Source organism: Melitaea cinxia, chromosome 5 (assembly GCF_905220565.1).
Source record: "Melitaea cinxia chromosome 5, ilMelCinx1.1, whole genome shotgun sequence".
Taxonomy (NCBI): Eukaryota; Metazoa; Arthropoda; class Insecta; order Lepidoptera; family Nymphalidae; genus Melitaea; species Melitaea cinxia.
Genome location: NC_059398.1, coordinates 5,398,241 through 5,419,269, shown reverse-complemented (window position 1 = coordinate 5,419,269; position 21,029 = coordinate 5,398,241). Strand labels below are relative to the sequence as shown.

General features: G+C 30.9%; 2 protein-coding genes across 2 annotated transcripts in view; both read right to left on the bottom strand.

The window, feature by feature from the left end:
• LOC123653450 (laccase-1) overlaps positions 1-12,960 on the bottom strand; it is a 46,353-nt gene extending 33,393 nt beyond the window's left edge. The window contains exon 1 of the mRNA XM_045589447.1: positions 12,788-12,960. Within this exon, the coding sequence (XP_045445403.1) occupies positions 12,788-12,884 (97 nt within the window). The 5' untranslated portion in view covers positions 12,885-12,960. The remainder of the gene's footprint in view (positions 1-12,787) is intronic.
• Positions 12,961-18,813: 5,853 nt separating this feature from the next.
• On the bottom strand, positions 18,814-20,699 carry LOC123653982 (odorant receptor 22b-like). Its single transcript, XM_045589947.1, has 2 exons — positions 19,707-20,699; positions 18,814-19,020 (listed from the first exon to the last, which is right to left on the bottom strand). Exons 1-2 carry the CDS (start codon positions 20,697-20,699, stop codon positions 18,814-18,816), a joined length of 1,200 nt encoding a protein of 399 aa, XP_045445903.1.
• Positions 20,700-21,029: the final 330 nt, after the last annotated feature.

The following is a 21,029-nucleotide window of genomic DNA, read 5'->3' as shown; positions in this document are numbered from 1 at the left end:
TAGCTTTGACAATGCTTATCGGTAGTTATAAGACACAGCGTTATGCAACTTTATCTATCGGCGAGCGAATTCTTGTACACAGATATCAGAACTTTTAGATTGTGTAAGAATGTTTATTGAGAGCAATTTATTTTGTTAGTTGCGTCGGGGGGAATTCAGTGGTATCGTAACAGTGCGTAGTCTAGATCGAGATATTTCTCAACCTTGTCACCGCTGCTCCAGTAAGAAACCCGTTGCTACACAAACCGAACTGAAATTCACTAGTTTGGCGAAAGTAAAAGTGCCCGTTCTTGAGCTTGTCATTGGAACTGTAGTTTTATATTCAAATTATGTTCTCACAGTTTTATCCCATTTGTACATACGATAAAAATGTCTGAGGATTGTTTTATTCGATGTGTTGTCTAACTTGCCTTTTATACGCGAGTTTACTGACTTTCTTAATTTTTTGTATATATTTCAATTTGACGAGAATAAAAAAAAAACAATTAGGTGAGAGTTAAATTTACATACAAAGGATAAAAAAGCGATGGAAAACAAATGACAACAAAATATACTCGCCTTGGACTTAGATTCCTAAAAGTATTTTATGTCTATTTCGACATTCGAGGGTTAAATAGATCTTAAAAAAATATGTATGAAAATACTTTAAACAGGATTGTCAACCATTCAGTCAAATTGAATGAAAGTTGTGACATTGATTTATAGTTAAGACTTGTGTAAAAAAATGTCGCTGTAGCGAGCAGCTTTCGTGCAACGTTAGAAACTAACGGCGGATACACTTTAAAAGGTAATAAAAAATAATCTTGTAAAATCTTTATAAATATTATTTAGATTTTCATGTATATATTTTTTTGTGTTTTTGTCTCCTATTAAGCTTTTTATTCAGAATTTGAGATCCTCAATATTTTTTAAACCTTAATAAAATGTTTGTAGGTACACATCTATACAAATAAATTAAATTGGAGTGTCTGTTTGTAATATTAAAATAGTCGCTTTTTACTAAATGCATATGGATGTAAGATGTACGCGGTACATATACCAAAATAACATTTTTTACAATTTTTGTCTGTTAGTCTGTCTATTTGTTCCTGCTAATCTCCGAAACGGCTGGACCGATTTTGACGGGACTTTCTCTGGCGTTTCGTTTATTCGTAATTCGTTTTATTTTTTTATTGTACACCTACACACTATACTTTCTTGCACATACTAAGGTTGGCTGGTAGAAAATGCATTAGCGTTAAACCTGCGTTTTTACACACTTGTATTATTGTATTTATTGTACAATGAAGAATTTAAATAAAATTAATAAATATACAACTATATAATATACAACAACAATATACAACTATATAACAAAAGACTATTATTTATCAGAATCATGTGTTTCTTGCGTTATTAATTTTTTTGTTTCGATTATTATTTTAATTTAGGTACATAAAGTATTTATTTTATGATCGAATGAAATGGAAAATACTGTGGGTTAGCATTACAAGGTGTTTATGGTTATTTATATGATAATGAATTATAGTTGGAAAATCCAATTTAAGATTAGTAACAATGGTTCTCAAGCTATCAACATTTTTATATTCGACTGAAAAAACTCATGTGTTGGTATCGACCCGTTTGTACCCAGATATTAAATCGATCTAATACTCACATACATAAATTATAAAATTAAAACATAGTATAATAAATAAATACAAAGTATTTTACTTGTTTCCTAGTAGTAAACAATATTAAAAACTAAAGTTATGATTTTATTCTCACACAGCACAAGACCGTTATAAAATTAAGATGTTCAAAATACCTTACTAAGATTTATCTGTTACAATAAATGAATCGTTACGTTAACTTATACATACATCCCGCAATAACCAAGGCATCAGCAAAAGTGTGTGTGTGCGCGTCTATTTAGAACAAACATTTATATTAACCATTTAATGTATTAACGCACGTTAAATATTAACATAAGCTGTGTAATAGTGAAAGTGTTTATAATATGCTGTATTGTATCCGTAATGTAGCTTTAGTTTCATCGCTCAGTGCACTTACAACTTATATTATGGTGTGCACGTATTTAATTTAGTTTTTCAACTCTATATCCTATCCAATAATGACGAAGACCTTTCTTTAATGATCTATAATATTAGTATGCTACGTGCATTAGCGAAGCAAGTGAGCGAAGTCTTAACGTAGATTAAAATCAGTAACTATTTCATTGCGTTATTACTAACCTGTCTTGTTAATCCGTTAGTGCGTGGTGAGTAATGTACTGCCTTTAATTAATTGATCTGTTTCTCAACATGACAGTTGCCATGGGAACGCGAGTGCAACAGCTGCGTTGTAAATCGTAACTGGATCAGACAATAAATACTGATTCGAATTTTTGTATTGAATTATTTACTCTTATGTCTTACCTAGATAACAGTTGCAAAATAAGTACAATAATGCATACTTGAGTAGGTACTAAACACGACAAATATTTAATAAAAATTATATTGTAATTTCTTTAGTACACAATTGATAAAATAGCGAAATAGCTATTGTTAAGGTAAAATATCTGATTTCTATCATGCCTTTCACGTCATTTATACAAAAGTTTTGAAGAGAAATCCATTTTTTTTGGGTAGATGCAAACTCGAAAATAACTAGAACGTTTTTTTTTGCACATTTTCAGACTTAGAAAGTATCACCGAACAGATTTTAAGATAAAATTTGTTATTTTAACAGCGGATTAGTTTTCGTAATAAAGATATAATAAGCATTTGGTAACTAGCGGATACCCTTTTACCCAACTACTCATAATGCAAGTTGAGTTCCCACGCTAGATCCATATGTACTTGCAACCTTGAATGCCAAGACATGTCTGCGATTGTTTCCGATCGTAGAACTAATTGAATTCAATCATTAGGTGTATTGTTGAATGATTAGGTATATATATATATATATACACTTATAAATATACACATTTCATGAAACCAACAAGGCATTTGTCTTTACTATAAATGAAAATTGCAATCTTTGTTCAATTCTTCTGTTTTGCGTCTGTTAAACCATACTTTTATAGGTAAAACTAACTTCTTTGGTTTATTTTTGAATCATAAGTTAAATATGTTCAAACCTAGCAAAAAGTAGTAATATTAAAATACAATTATATATTATATATGTATGTAATAACTCACCAATCCGCCTACTCAGCGTGGTGACTATGGGAAATACACGTGAGTTCACGCCATTTTTGGCGTGAATTTGTGGAGACCTATATCCAGTAGTGGACTGTGATAGGCTGGCTGAAGTGTGATATATGTAATAGTATCCAAATATATTATTTTTCAATAAATAAAATACAAATTACAAATAAAGTTGATTTAATTATTTAATTGTCAAATAACGTGAAATGTATGTCAATCAATCGTAAATTATTAATAACAATACAAATGACATGGCATATTATTTTCGTAATCACGCCGCTACATCGAGTTCGATGACAGCGAAACGAGAGATTCGTTTTGATGCCACGGCCAACGTTCTTGACCTAGGCATCGCTCCGTTGCGTACGAGTGAAAGACTGTATCCGATCATAAAAAATCGATTATGGACATTTTAATCAAATCAAATGAATCGAAGATGAATTTACACTAAATATTTCGCTGAGTTTGAGATATTTGGATTGAATCAAACTCCTCGACGAATCGTGAATCGAGATTAATACATTAACAGATTTTTGGTTTCGCTTTCTAATCGCGTAACAAGCAATTTTTTTTCTTACATCATTTTGGAAACTGGTGTGTGACTTAATAATGTAAATGGGTGTGTCTTTCATTAAGCGTCTATATTATCTACATTTATTTCGAAATGACAAATTATCATTAATATAATTTAATAGAAAATTCTGTCAAATGAAAGTTTATTTGAGTCTGCGATTTTTAAGTAGACCAATTGATTTACATACCATTTAAATTAGTTTTTTAAGTTCTATTAAATTATTAATTAATTGTTATATACGTCATCTGAATATTCTAATTGATTAAGGTATCCTTCAACAACATTAAGATCATTATTTTGCAACAATGCAAGACTAGCAATTGAAAGTATATTTTCTGCTGAATCATGAAAAAAATATCTTTTAAGATCTTGAGCGTGATTAATCACAAATAATTTAATAATTCCAACGAGTCATACTTACGAGGAAGTAATACTTTTTATTGACATACTCTTATGAATTTCCTTTTACTTGACAATAAATGTGACAAAAAATGTGTGACAATAACGGCTACTTAATAGAAGGTATTATAAAGTCATTTTATCTTTTTCGTTGTTTATGAGAATCTCATTCAAATCAGTAGCCAAAGAATTTCGAATAACCTAGATTTTACATTTATTACAAAGCTGTAGAAGTTTTTGGACATTTTGGTTTATATAATGCGTTGTGTAAGGCTTACTCTATATAGGTACCTATTGAATATTCCAAATACATTTTTCTTGAACCAGACTGATAGTCTTTTATAGTTCAGAAAGGAGAGGATAAAGAAGGATAGGAATAAAAGAAAAAAGATTAAAGTTTAACTTATCCTGCTATCGTATGTGGTATAAATACGGGTTTTCTTACGTTGTCTTTTTCCACCGCTGGGAATATGAACTTTAATTAAGAAATCAGTAGTGTCAGTTTGAATTATAAATCACGACTATCTAATATCAATTATCATGTTTCCACTGGACCACTCAGCTCTCATTTACTGTCCAAGAACAATGCACTGTATTGCTGTGTTCCGGTTTGAAGAATAAGTAAGTAAGAGTAATTACAGACACAAGTACGAGGAACTATAAATTAGTTAATTAGTATAAATAAGTTAAAGATCGCCGACCATTGGAACATTAGCGATGTAAGATATTAAGATACCTAATGGGGTTTTTTCGCAAGTCCGACTCTTGCACTTATGACATAAAAAACAATTATGTTTTTGTGAAGTCAAGTGAGAAAAAAAATTCTTTTGCAGATTAAAAGAAAAAACAAGAGAGATTGCACCGTGTAGCCTTATTAGCGATTACTTCGACTATAGAAAATTACATTAATAATAATTTATTCCTATAAAAACTTCAACCAAAGTTCAAGAATCTTAAAAAGAAACATTTGCAACGCAAATGAACTAAGCCATTTTACATGGAATGTAACGAACCAATAAAAAAAAATCTTTATGTTGATTTCTTAGCGATAGAAATCAACACACTCGTAATGTTACACAAATTATGACATTAATATCGACTATTAGTGATATTCGTGTCAAACCGAGACCTCCATTTCGATGTAGATTAATAAATTCAATGAAACGTAACTGATGGCCAAGGAAAGGGAAATCTGGCCAATGCCACAGTCGTAGTCGTAGCGGGCGTCTTTAGAGAAAGTTTTAAATTATACATCGCGAGTAAACTGGTAACATTGACGGTGACAACTTGGGCTTAGATGCGGCCAGTCGGATGTTAGTTGCCTGCATCGATTTTAAAGGCGAAAGTAAATTTTAATGTTATATAACGTTACACAAGATTATCTCATCTTAAAAACTTTATCGAATATTTTTATCGCGTTATTAGGAAATTCTTGATGGTTTAAACATCATTTATGTATGTTTAATGATGTATCTATTTAATTAAAAGTCAATAAAATTTTGTATGTTTTCTTGATATCTAATCTTGAAGATACTTTAGGTTCTGTATGTCGACGCAAACACATCTATTACTAATGTATTTAAGAAGAAATAAAATTAAAAGCATTTAAGAAAAATAGCATAATGCTTCATCAGCAAGCTTTTTTAGGAAACTACAAATAAGAACTACACCTGCATCTCACGGTAAAGCATATTAAGAAATAATTCAAATAAATCTACTCCACTAAACCACGAAATTGTATGATTCAGATTTACAATATTAAATTTTACTATAATTGTACATGACTTAAAAGGCACGCACAATTTTGACCGTATATAGAAGTAATAGTTGTAATAACTCAATCTCCATGCAAATGTTGGCTGACGTGTTTCTGGTGATTTGCATTCCTTTCTAGTGGTAACGTAATTTTCTTCACTCAGTAACACAGAGTAATTATCACCCACTATTGAACGAATGAATGAAACAATAGTGTTGCAGATAGGCTGTAGCGCATTCATTTCTTTCTATATTATCTTGTGCAATACACTTTACTATTAATCTCAATAGTGTTTTGACAGCTACACGATTCTGAAACTACCTGCGATGGCATAATAGCCTTTATAATGAATGCATTAAAGTATACAACGTGTTTGATGACATTATCTTGGTAAAGTACGCTCGGTTTTGTAAAGTCTGGTTTAACTTGAGTTTTTCTCCTCAGAGCTTTATAAACCTTTTAGATGAATCTTGATAGCGTTATATACGCTACGTATTACAGTAAATGGCATAAATACGAGTAGATAAAGATATATCAGCTTAGATTTTTTGTTAATTGTTATTACAATACTAAAAAAAAATGGGATAATCTTTCACGATTTCCTATTTGTGTAATAAAAATGTTTGTTGTGATTTATTTAATCAAATAGAAACCTTAAGGACATTGTTTGTATGATATTAACAGTAAAACACTCTTTAATATTAAACCTTAGTATAATGTAATCCGTTAGTACAATGTGTATCTGTTTAAATTTAAATGTGAGGTACAGTTCATAAATGAATTTACTTTTGACTGTATACTTTTAATAACATACTAGTGCATCCAGATTCGTCATACTAATGGTATTTTACAAACAAAGTTCATATTATAGAATCCTGTAAAGCAAGGATAATTATAAATCGTAGTTTAAGACACAAAGTCAACAGTTATATTCTCATGAATTTTGCTAATGCGTTGTTCACCTTTAAGGTCACGTATATTGAGGTCGAGAATTGTATCAAGCCAGGTTATATGTCTGTATATTAGTGCATGCAATTTCAGTTCTTATTATGGACATAAAAATAACCATAACTGTATAATTTGTACGCGCTATTTAAGTTGAGATTGTTATCCGATCTTAAATCTCATAGACGATAAATTGTAAGATTGTTCACACGTGGTTAGAACAATAGCTCATAACAGTTCTTTTTTTGTTTCATAATTACAAAATTTGATTCCTTATACTTTAAAAATTCTATATTTTATCGCTTATTAAAAGTTCTCGATAGTAAATATCGAATCGAACACCAGTTAAGACACGGTATAATTTAGTTATAAATAATAAAGCTAGATTAATATAGTGAAAAGAAAAGAACTAGAATGCAAACCGATGTATAAAATAAATATCGTGTCTCACTAAGAAAAAAAAAATGACCAATAATTGTGTTTGCTCGCAAACGACAAAAACCGACTTCAATTACATCAACAAGTAATACAACGTAAGTTAAGTTAAACGAAAAAAATTAACAAACGCACTAGTCGTGACTCCGATTTTCGAGGGTTAACCTCGATTTCTTTGGGATTACATCATCAGATCCTGGTTTCCTTATGGTACTACACTTGGGATATCTCCTTTCCAACAAAAAAAAAAACTATCAAAATCGGTTCATAAACGACAAAGTTATCCCCGAATATACATAAAAATAATATATATATATGTACGGTCGAATTGAGTAACCTCCTCCTTTTTTGAAGTCGGTAATACTGGAATTTTTTATCAACTTTGACTAACATAACTGAATCCATTAATTCAATTTAATACACATTATTAATTTTTTTAAGGAATGTCATAATCAAAATACATTATGCTATAACTTCATTATACAGATTGTCTTATAGCCTGACAACTATTGAAATCCAAGACGAGTGAGGTTTAGTTGGGCATATAATGCCCAGTATGATAATGTTACATTCTTGTTTGATGTAAATTAAAATTTAGCCACAATCTGCAGTATAATTAAAAATTTTGAAAGAACTCGATCTTTAATTTAGTAGTAGAAGTTAGTATAAGTATCGTAATTGTCATGCTGTATCTGTAATAGACAATAAAATATATATTTGGTCAAAATAAAAAAACACGCATGCGATTAGAATAGAATACACGATTAAAAAAGTGAAAATCGAGTTGCTATCGTTTTCTATTTTAAAATGTATGCATCGCAGCGTGTTTAAAAGAAGTAATCCAGCGTAAAAGTGAAATGGCTGCTCTCAAACATAATATAAAAAAATGTAATTTAACACCATAAATCCATTATAAAAACATAAGTATGTTTCGTAACTTTTTGTCACAAACAATTTTTAACATTGATTTACAAATTTTACTTTCCAAATTATTAAATATACTATTTCTAAATTTTTATGTTAATAAATTTAATTTAACTATTTCACAATTGGAATTTTCTTTAATTTAATTTTTTTAAATATTTTTTGTCTTACTGTATAATATTTTTTTTTGATAAATGTAAATAAGCGAATTTTATTTTATGTGTCCAATAACTAACATTAAGCGTATTCAAAGGACTGAGATCTTGCAGATCTCTGCATACACCTTATCACAAAGTTATGCGATAGACATTCGTTAGTTTTCTTACGTTAAATATTTTGATATATTTCTTCGGTAATGTGTTTAAGACCATTAAAGGAAAATCAAATTGGATCAATGATTAAAAAGTAACATTCTCGATTCCTTACATGGTTTAATAATCATTCTAAATGAAATAAACACTGTTTTTTTGGTGGTATGTCACCCAGTATTCGACATCTGTCGTATCTTACTCGTAACAAATATTTAAACTGTAAAAGGTTATTTTTCTTTGACAAGTTTTTTTTGAACTTTTATAACGTTGTAATTTGGGTTATTTTCGTTTTTGTACTGATGTTTTGTCCTTGACCAACATGTGATTTGCAACCCCTGGCATGGAATGTATTTAACAGTTCTTTCCATTTTAAATTGAGTGTCAAGAGACGGGAAAGGACGCTGTATATGAGAAAATCCTTCAAACTTGATCTCATTTTTACTACGCTTTTCATCAGATAAGGCGAGATTATGAAAAAGAACTGAGAACTTCACGGACGCGATTATTAGTTTGAATTAATTTCATAATAATATAAATTTCACAATAGACAATTTCATTTTTATGACCTTTTAATATTGTGGCAATGAAATTATGCAACGATTATCAAATATTTTCTTCACGGCCGTAAACACAGCCTGTTTCCACTTACTTTTATGACCCGTTAATTATAAAATTTAATTACATTTACACTGTTCTTTTTTATATATTTTTCGTAATAAAATAACCTTTTAATTCTGTTAATTTATTTTAAAGTTATGTAATACAAGTGAGATACCTAATGAGAACAAGAACGAAATTTGAATACCTTACTGTTTTGCCGATCGACATCTCAAACAAATCAATGTTGCATACTTAAAGAATACAAGGATGCCAATATATTCGTAAATTGAACCATTTATTAGCTAAATTATTATATTGATAGCTATATCGTATTTGTATCACACAAATATTGCCCACTAACATAATATATTTGTGATAAGCTTTTCACAAGCTAATATGAATATTTAGATTATATTAGATTCTTAATATGAAGCTCATTCTTGTAAATGCCATCATTAAAAAATTACAGTAGTGATTTCATTGAAGACTAGACGTTTCTCACGGTTTCTCGTGCATACAGATTTGTTTGCTACTTTTCCGGTATTATAAGTCGTATATTATAATATATTACGTGTTATGTTACTTCTGGATAATATAATTTCCTAATGGCGATTGAATGATTAGTTTCTGTAATTTCATAGATTATTGTTAACAAACAAACGGTGTTTCCTATTTATAATATTAGTGCGGATTGCATTAAAGCCATTTATTATCCAATATAAACTAATCACTCGAAAGCCGTAAGTTATGAGAGCATAAATAGAACAAATGTGTGTTAGCTTAGCGTGCTCGTAGCATTTAATAAGATATGAGTTATTCGTGTAATCAATCAAAAAATATCGATTAATTTCAAGTTTCTCCTTCCGTGTCATTACATAAAATAAATATTGTATTAACCTCCATTTTATGAGTGGAATTTAAATTATGACGAATCGGATTAGATACTGATCTTTATATCAAACTTTTTCGACTTTTATAAATACTATTACGATGTTGTAGTGTTAATTTAATTTTACAAAAAATATTCAAATATATGTTTTAAAAATATTGTCAATTTTACACGAACGCAATGTTTCAATTATATTAGTTTCAAATAAGGGAAATAAAGCGAGTAATTAGGTCGTGTTGTTTCGTTAACACGTAAGCCTACTAGAATACAACGAGTTTTTTATTTCATTAAAAAACCCGTATTCATGCGAAAATTACCAAACATAAATTTTACACTGATATACTTTTATAACATACCTACCTATAAGGTGTAATTAATTACACAATACGCGTGTAAAGATGTTATGAAATATATTTATTTCTGCGAGTCTTTATGTATATGGGTCAAAGTAGTCATTTAGCTATAAAACATGTATTTGTTATGTTCAGTACTATTCTTTATTTAGAGTAAAAGGGCTTATATAACAAGCTTTTAGGCGTTGAAGAATCAAATGATTGTCAGCGACTTGTATTCAAGATATTCCTTATATTACATTTTTTAAAGCGGTTTTACACAACTTGCAATTAAAATAATTTCGCGTAGATTAATGTCGATACATTAGATAGTGAATAAAATTTTGTATTACAACATTAAATTATTATTAAGTAAAATTATTTTATCAATATATAAATATTCTAATACATTTTAAATAATACGCATGGAATATAATCATAATATCATTAACAGGAAGCCGTTAAGATTTAAATTACATATTTTATGTAATTTAAAATAATATTCAAAAATAAAAGTTTTGGTATTTGTTAAAGAGAAACTGAAATTAGCAAAAAGGTGGGACAAAATCACTGTCACTGATCATAATATATGAAAAGAAGGTAAATATGTACATTTGCTTAGAGCCGGTGTTTGATTAGTGGCCGGGCAGTCCGGACGCTAGACACATGCATATATATACACACACACACACACCTACACACACACACCACAATATGCGCATGCGTTTTGCAGCATTTTACTCATGGGAGTTATTAGAAAACTCGTATAAGATAATGAGATAAGACAGGATAATTTTTAATACTGATTTCTATATAATTTACTCTTCTCTTTGTTACTCCTTCACACAAAAATTGAAGTGATTGAAATGAAACTTGGTAAGAAGATAGCTGCAAATAACACATAGGCTAGTTTTATTCCGACATTTTCGTGGGATCAGAAATCGCGACGCGTGTGAATCCTTAAGGTGCAGCATGTAGCTTTTGAACTTGCCCAATGCAATTTACAATTTTTTTGAAATGCGATTGTAGACTTAGATTGATATATTGTACAAAAATAAATTATTATTTGTTTGATATGTGTTAATATAATATTTAAAAAAATAATAATTTTGGTGTTCTCATAATTTAGTTTGAAAAGGATATGAGATTGAAATCAAACATTCATTCAAACTCAGTGCAAACTAAATCACCTACTTTCGTTTCGTGTTACAAAGTTTTGTTTTGCACGATATACAGTTATTTTTTCAATTTTATTTTGAAATACATTCGATGTAATATATTGATAAGGACTTCAAAGTAAATTTAATATGTTACGTGTAATACGGATTTGCTTTTTCTTTAATAGGCAATATAGGTTTGCAGTCAATGTTGATGACCTTACGTATAATTTTTCAAGATTGATAAATATTTTTTTTTAAAAAGCTCAATCAAAGGCCATTTTTTTTTTTAAATTATATTTACCAAAATATTACTTTTATTTGAAGCATTTAAAAATTACTTAACGCCATTTAGAAAAAAAGTATTACTTAGGTTCAGCCTGTAACAGCCCACTGCTGGGCATAGCTCTCTTTCTCCATGTAGGAAAAGTGTGGGAGCTTAATTCACTACATTGCTTAAATGCGGATTGGCAGATATTCTGTACTTAATTTTTGATTAATATTTAATTATATTTGTCATTTTAATGTAGACCTATTATTTGTTTTTGTACGTTTTTATTACTATTATTTTCTTTTTTATAAGAAATTAAAATTATAAACTCGTTTATGTGTACAAAAATTGTAAAGTACCGATAATACGTGTTTTTTATTTAATTTAATTTATACTACATTATGAAAAAAAATCAGCAAGGTCACATTTTTATTTTACAAAATATCTTTTTTATTTATTGAAATTTACTCGAGCAATAATTGTACAGCGAATTATGTATAAATTCTTGCCACTTAACCTCGATAAATGAAGTTTAAAAAGTTTTGTAACATTACGGAGCATTAAATTGTTAGAGATATATGTATCTGATAAAGCTTATTAAGAAATTTTAAATACTTTTAAATTTTATTTGTGATTTTTTTTTTGTCTAAATGTTGATGCAATTGTTTTGTTTACGAGTACGTTGACAGCACGCTAGTCCGTCGAAACCGGATCATATGAACAATACGTGGTTCGCCACGGGGATAATTCATTACGTATCGAATTTATTCAGGTCAAAGGATTATTTAACGCAATATCTCCAATCAAAGAGCGCAATTAGAAGCTAAAATGCATAATTGATTGAAAGCGGCAAACTTAATCGATATTTGAACAGTTTTTACATTTCCGCTCATCGTTGATTAGATAAATACGATGTATAATTATGTTTATTTTTTTTTCTAAAATGCAATCGTATTGTTTTATTAATTATGTACCTTATAATTAGGAATACAGTAATATTTACCTTTCTTCCGTTTGGGCAGCACTCTTACACCAAATGCAAGATCAGTCACTAGGCACAAGGATAAAGTCAGTAAACAGTATCTCGCACTGCACCCCATTATTGCACAGTCTTGTTACCCTTTTCCAATTTTATGATAAAGGCACTAAACCGCGCATTTGTTTCACGTGATAGTAGACCCTAATCCGAGTTCGCGTGAAAACACGCACGAACGCACCCACTTAAAAAAATATTTATTTCGGAGTCGATGCACACCCGGCGACTCGGTGCTATCGAGTGAACCGCCCGACTACCCTATATTTTGACTTATAGCAATTTGGCAGTGCGAAATCCACTTGTATATAAAACCTTTCGCCGGTTCGGGGCGGGCGGTCATTGGTTGTGCGGAGCAGTGTATGTGAAGGTGAAGGGAGATGGAAGTGGCACCCCCCACGCGACGCGAGGAGGGGACGAGCCAGGGTCGGCAGACACTTTTGCTATCGTCGGCCACGGTAACTATCACGCTGCGCAGGCTTTACCGTTGTGCCCTGGTTACGTTACATCACACGCAAATTAACCTGATAACGCTACTTCAGTTCTTTTAAATAAATTTTTACATTTTTACTTAATATCCAGTAAACAATATTAACATAAAATAATTGGGACCTCCTTGTAAAGAGGATAAAACCATCTACGCAATTTTTTTAAAGCTGATAGTTGCATGAACTTGCTAATTATGTGAGCTACTGGTCGGGCGTATGGTCTCTGTAACTCAAAAACTTTTATTTTAGTAGCATGTTGGATACTATCGAAATTATGGGTACATAAGTCGTGAGATATTTAAAATAAGTCTACAATTAGAAAAACGTTGTTATTTATTTTAATTTTTAAGGTTCTATTTATATAGGGTTCATGTCTTCTAACTTATCTCTGTTTACTTTAAAGACGGTTTGATATACATAATTATCTCTTTTGTTTTACAAAAGGGTAATAATAATTATAACATGAGGAAGTCTGCTGGACAGTTCATCCTCATTTCGTCAAATAATAATTACCAACCTACATTACTTATCATTAGATAAGATTGACCTTAAAATTAAGGTTCCTATTTCTAATCCTTCCTATACCTTTTCATTGCCATGTACTAAGTATACATCTTAATATTTATCTTATCACTTTGACTGTTTCTTTATTTTCAGTTGATAATGAAAAAATTTAACCCAATATATTAAAAAATATTAAGAAGTACATATTACAAAAGTATAACTGTGTTAATTGATCATTATGAACCATATGCATATGAAATATATTACTACAGATCACTTAAAGATCGCGAAATAAGTGAAGAGAAAAATAAGACGGAAATTATCTCAACGATGATGCAACAAGTGGAAGCAGTAAAAAGATGCGTGTGCGCACGTAATTAACGTACCGTTTATACTACCAGATATTTCGTTATATATAAGAAAGAAAGACGCGAATGAGTTTTATAATAATACTAATAATTGGAGCTAGATATTTATGTATTTTTTTGTTCCTTTTATATTGTTTTATTATTGGTGTAAAGTATTTCTATCCTAGACTTATAAGTACATAATAGATCAAAAGTTCGGGAGGGGCAGACTTTCGCCATTTCATAAAAGCTAACAGTTTTTCAGCGCATGCTCTAACACAGGCAGAAGCAATGTCCAAATATGATGTTGAACTCATAGTGGTTTTGGCACACTACAGCAAGTAATCTATATGACCCATACAAATGTTTGCTATGTAAAAGTATCCCAGGACCGCCAGCGTAAAAGCCAGTGCTGTGACCGTCAACACATCGTCCTAAACAAGCAACACATAATATTATTTGAAAAAAAAAGTGTGTGTGTACTTATGTACGCAAATAAGAAATATTCCTTCATTGGCTAGCTAACTTCACGTTGCTAACATCCTCTTCGTTGACTAGCTTACTTCAGGGTGTCGGTTTTTTTGACGGTGTGCGCGCGCATAGTAAAATTTACTCTCATCATTTTTCTTTAAGGCATAAAAAGAAGTATAACTTCAAAAAAAAGTATATCAATTATACCGATAAGTAAATACAACGCAGGTGGACAAAAATTAAATAGTCAAGTAAATACGAGTAATCAATGGTTACTCCGAAAGCTCTCATTAAATCTTGATCAAACTTCAATGTGTAACACAACAAGCACCATCTTTCAATTAAAAAAAGACTTATCGAAATCGGTCGATCCAGTAAAAAGTTATGAGGTATAATACAAAATAAATCGACGAAATAATAGTTAAGAAATATTCAGTATTAGCGATAATTCATAAAGTACTTCATCATTTCAGCCTATCGCAGTCCACTGCTGGACATAGGCTTTCTAAGTTCGTGCCAAAAATGGCTTGATTTCATGTGTTTTGCCCATAGTTACCACGCTGGGCAGGCGGGTTGGTGACCGCAGGGCTGGATTTGTCGCACCGAAGACGTTGCTGCCCGTTCTAGGCCTGTGTATTTGAAAGCCAGCAGTTGGATGGTTATCCCGCCATCGGTCGGCTTTTTAAGTTCCAAGGTGGTAGAAGAACTGTGTTATCCCTTAGTTGCCTCTTACGACACCCACGGGAAGAGAGGGGGTGGCTATATTCTTTACTGCCGCGGTAACCACACAGCAAAAAAAAGTACTTGTCAGATTTCAATTAAATTTAGATGACTACCACATGACACGTACCACATTTTGATTTAAAAAAAACATTAAAATCGGCCCGCCAAAAGTTCTGAGTACTGATACTGTGTTCTGATACATAAAAAAATACAGTCGAATTGACAATCTTATCCTTTTTTTAAGTCGGTTAAACACAAACAAACTGTCAAAATGATTCCAGATACAGAAATATTCTCGGAAGCTCAATGTAAATATTCAAGATTATATATAATTTGACCGCCAAAGTCATAGAAGGTTAATGAAGAAATAAATATATGAAAAGATACAAGAGATTTAAAGTAAAAAAAAAACACACACACACACAAAGAGACTTTTTGGTATAATGCCGAATCGGTGTCGTTACGTTCCGCTCTAAATTACCTTACCTTTTATAATGAAAATAGAAATTAAATCTGTTTAATCATATAGTAGTATGAAAGTGAGCGAATTTTGATTATTTAAATGAGTACCTAAATTATTACTACTGTACAATAGGTGGCGAAAGCGAACATTAAATTTAAATTTATTCGTTTCAATGTCTCCTGTTAATGGATATGCAGAAATATTATTATTCATTAAAAACATAATATATATGGTAAAATGTGAATTTTTTATTTATAACAAATGTATCGACATTTACACTTAGTTGCATATAAATATTAAAAAATAATAACAGTTTGCTAAGCTTTCATTCCGTGAAAACAACCAACATCCGCAAAACAACAAACAGCGAAGCGAAATGATAATAAAATATAAATAATACTCATGTAATTTAGATAACTACAGAGATTTTACAGTTATAATAATCATTTTATATCCTCTTTCTTGTCCATGCGAGCAATAATACAGACATCAATTCTAAGATAATGAATCTAAAAACATCGTTACTCTCTCTCCTCGGTCGTTTGCTTCATTTCTGAAGGTCGTGTCCACTCTGATCCAGGGTCTGGGTCACGATGTCTATGAATTTTCTCCAGTCCGTCCTGTCCTCTGCTTTCCTCAAGGCTTCGGTCACTTGGAGACCAGTGAGGTTGGCAACTTGGTCCGACCATCGTGTGGGGTAGCGGCCACTTGGTCGTTTCCCCTCTACTTTGCCAAGCACCATCAGCTTGTCTAAGCTGTCAGGCTGCCTTCGCGCTATATGACCAAAATAACGGAGGACACGCTGGTTACAGGATCGAGACATTGGTTCTCCTGGCCGTCCACGGTACACGCAGCATTCTTCCTCTCTAAAGCGAAGCGAGCGAATTGTTCAGGATTCTGAGCCGTAAAGCAAAATGGAGAACACCAAAGTCTGAACGAGTCGTTTTTTCGTTTTATTAAGATATATTCCTGTCCTGCCATATTCGGGTCAGTTTGCTCATTGCAGACTTGGCCATTTGGGATTGTTACTCATAGTAGGGAATATATCCGCCAACCCGCATTGGAGCAGCGTGGTGGATTAAGCTCTGATCCTTCTCCTACATGGGGAACGAGGCCTATGCCCGGTAGTGGACTATTACAGGCTGAAGCGAATCTAAAAACATATAAAAATTTAAACAACCACATCTAATTACTGTTTCAGTAAGTTAATGCTTATTATTTTACACGATTCAAAGCTAAGAAAACTAAAGGATATAAAAACCGAGATGATCTAAAAAGTAATACTCATAGATTTTAAATGAAGAGTCTTGGTAAAAATAATAACTTGAGAACGACGGCTTTATTCTTTCCTTTCTAAGTTTTTTCGTATTCTGTAAAGTGTGTTTTGGTGGAAATAAAGCTAATTACGCAGAAAATTGAAAAATTGTAGAACAGTTAGCGAATTTTAAACTTCAGCGTTGATTGATTGATCAATTGTAATTTTTTAAAGTAATTTTTTCTTTATCCGTATTTTCATTACACTTAGAATTTTATTTTCTGAGATAACAATAATGATTTTCGAGTCAGGTAAAGAATTATTAAAATATTAAAAAAGAAAAAAACAGAATCTTAAAAGTGGTAATAACGAGATAAAATTGAAACCTTTGAAGAGTAGTGCACACTACATTTTAAGTACAAGCTAATAGTTTTGATAATAATATTTAATAGTATACTCAATAATTTCATTTAATTGCATGCATTTAAAGAAAATAAAGTGAGTATCACCATTATTGAAGAGTAGTGCACACTACATTTTAAGTACAAGCTAATAGTTTTGATAATAATATTTAATAGTATACTCAATAATTTCATTTAATTGGATGCATTTAAAGAAAATAAAATGAGTATCACCATTATTGAAGAGTAGTGCACACTACATTTTAAGTACAAGCTAATAGTTTTAATAATAATATTTAATAGTATACTCAATAATTTCATTTAATTGGATGCATTTAAAGAAAATAAAGTGAGTATCACCATTTTGATTTTGATTTTTCCTTTATCTGTACTATAAGACGTTGCTTCGTATCAAATTTCAAAACTATTACCTGAAATCACAATGCAATCCCAAAATTATAAGAAACAGTGTTTCCATAAAAAACCGGTTATGTGCGAATCGGACTCGCACACCGAGGGTCCCGTACAAAAGTTATTAAAAATATTTTTATTATTTGACGTAACTAAAAATTTATGCTTTTCGCAATTTTTCCTTTATCTGTGCTATAAGATGTTGCTTCGTACCAAATTTTAAGATTCTGAGTCCACGGGAAGTATCCTATAGGTTTTGATTCCCTTGCGAGTGACGAAAATTTGTAGCATAAACAGCTGTATCTTTTGGTTGCGTTGACTTAGAGTTTTGTTTTTTTCACAGCTCCAAGGGACAGTAGACTTCGGAATTTGATATGAATTTCAGCTTGAAACCTCCACGCTTTCCTGAGAAAAAGGATCTTGACAGACAGATGGACAACAAAGTGATCCTATAAGGGTTCCGTTTTTTTATTTTGAGGTACGGAACCCTAAAGAAACAACAAAATGTTTGAAGTTTTATTTCTTTTACGCTCACTACATAAAATTTATTGTAGGATTTCATGATATAAACTTTTGTCATTAAAATATAAAACTATGTACTTATGATGTCACCTTTTTGCTAGTCCATTCGTTCCAGCTGGTTCCAGATCCTTTACATGTTATTTTTATTGACAGTAATTCTTCAATTGTCAACATTTGTTTTTATCTTTCTGTGTCGAATAATTATATTTTAAATTAACCTCTTTGTAATCCCAATACTTGTTTAATACTTGTATAATTCAATTAAATTTATTACTTTACTTCAATTAAATGTATCATTGTTGCGTATATGTATATACCTTCGTGTTTTAATTGTGCAATTAATTTAACCTACATTAATGTGTGAATATTTTATTATTAAATAAAGAATTTAGGTTAGGTTGCAATAAAAAATTAACTCGAAATAAGCGTGAAAAATGAATACGATGTTTGTAGAACAGATATGAATAACTGCATGTTAAAATAAACTATCCCTTTTCCTGTGAGGATCAGGGTTTGTTGTGATTTTGCGATCATAAATATAAGTAATTTTGTAACTGCAGGGTCAGCCCAGGACTCCCAATTAGCGTTGTACAGATCCCAGCTTAGCTCTTCACTGGTCTAAAAAAATAAATAAAAAAAATCCTTTAATTGTTACAATAACATGCAATATTTGCCTTGAACTATTTAACTATTTATGCTAATGAACCGAATATTTCTATTTTGATGTTTAAAACCTAAACTATAAATAGTTTAGCTTTCGAGTTTGTAATTTGACATTTTATTGTTTCATAGGTTGTAATTATCTTTAAATATATTTAAATTTTAAGATCATAGTTAGAGTTAGTAGTGAATTATCAAGGCTTGAAGTTTTTTTAAAGTTTAGATCAGGCTTGCGTTTGACCACTATTTCACCTGATGTCAAATGAGAATGCGGTCTAGGATGGAGCACGCTTACTTGGAAGTAACCTGTTCACTCGCGACTTAAAGATCCGCAGGTTGTAAAATATATTAATATTTGTTATAAAAATCTTTAACTCATAGTAATACCAAAATAACTAAAATATCAACACTATCTCCCTTCTATCTAATTCTGGGAATTATTTTCTGTATTAATATAGTCATATATTCCATAAATACTATATATTCTACAATTTCTGAAATTGGTCTTTAAATGTAATTATTTATAAAATATCGTTTATATTGCTGTAAGTACTGTAACACTTCGTAATAATCTGCCCTTGATAAAATAAACCTCTACTAATATTCGAGAAAATTTATTATGTACATCAGATTTATTGTTTTACCTTCATCAAATTACTGGCGAAATAAGATGGTGCAAACATATGAATGATTCCACTTATAGCGAATATTGTGTACTTGGGATCTATTCGATGATTAAGATATATTTGGTATATATTTAGTGAAATAAGCAGCGATGTGAGCAAGAACACCACAAAAAGCCAGCCCCCATAAACGTCTTGAAGATCATTGTAAAATACTAAAGCTTCTTGATGATCTCTTATAGTTTCTTTTACTCTTATTTCCAATTCGTCCCTGGAATGAGAAGTTTGAAAAGCCTTACAAAGTTTACGTGCTAATAACTTAAATTTAAGACGTAAATGATTTGTTGCAATGCAGAAAGATCCGTCAAAACCGGTAAAGTTTGGTGATAAAACGACGCACTGCACCATGTTGTAAGCAAATACCAGCTCGAAATAAGGTGACTCATATTGTTTATCTTCAATATGTTTAAGTTCCATTTCATGTATCATATATTTCTTTCCTACATCGCTTTTTAAACTTTCATAAATCATGCAGGCACCCGCGTATATTGGAAATTGCGAACTCAACAAAATCGGAATGATAATCCAACATGTTTGACCAAGTTTTCCAAGTTTAATGTATTGTTCATATATGACTTTGTAATCTTCGTCCATATTGTTGCCTTTTAAAAGATCATCCGTTATTTTTTGAAGAAGTTGATGGAATTTATCGGTTTTGTAGTTAACGTAGAATGATTTAAAAAAGAAGAGAGACGCAAGGATACCTATTGTCACTTGTCTAGACAGGTTAATCATGTCTAATCTGTACATACACTTAACCAAGTATAACAAAAACCAATATAAAATCAAGGAATTTATAGCTATGATGACGAAGAATAATGCAACTCTCTGTTTCGTTTTCGCTGGATTTGGATAAATTAAAGCAATAGCCAAAGCAAACGCGCAATGTGGAAACGTTTCGTTGAAAGACTTAAATTTTTTCTCAGGCATTTTGATTTTAATTTCCGTCACCATTTCGGTTTAGCCGGAGACGTCTTGCGGTTGTGTTTCCTGACTGGTTATGACGTGTGAAAACAATTTGTTGACGGCCTCTAATAGGAAAGTTTCTTCGACATTAGAGGTAATCACGTTATAAAATTGCTAACCATTTTACAGCCATTATACCAGTAATGAAAGCACCACATAATCCGTCATCTAGAATTCCTTACGTAGCACGTTTCGAGCGAAAAGTAATTTTTAATTTGAAATTATACAATATATATACTGAATACTAACATTAATACCCGGTTTATGCTGTAGTAAAAATCATAAATTTAAGAAGAAGGTATAATGTTTTGATTTATA

Excerpts from the sequence above, each read along its gene's own strand:
- LOC123653982 (XM_045589947.1), bottom strand. The coding sequence starts at position 20,699 with ATGGTGACGGAAATTAAAATCAAAATGCCTGAGAAAAAATTTAAGTCT. Across the intron at positions 19,021-19,706 it reads TCGCCAGTAATTTGATGAAG|ACCAGTGAAGAGCTAAGCTG; the intron begins GTAAAACAATAA and ends TTATTTTTTTAG.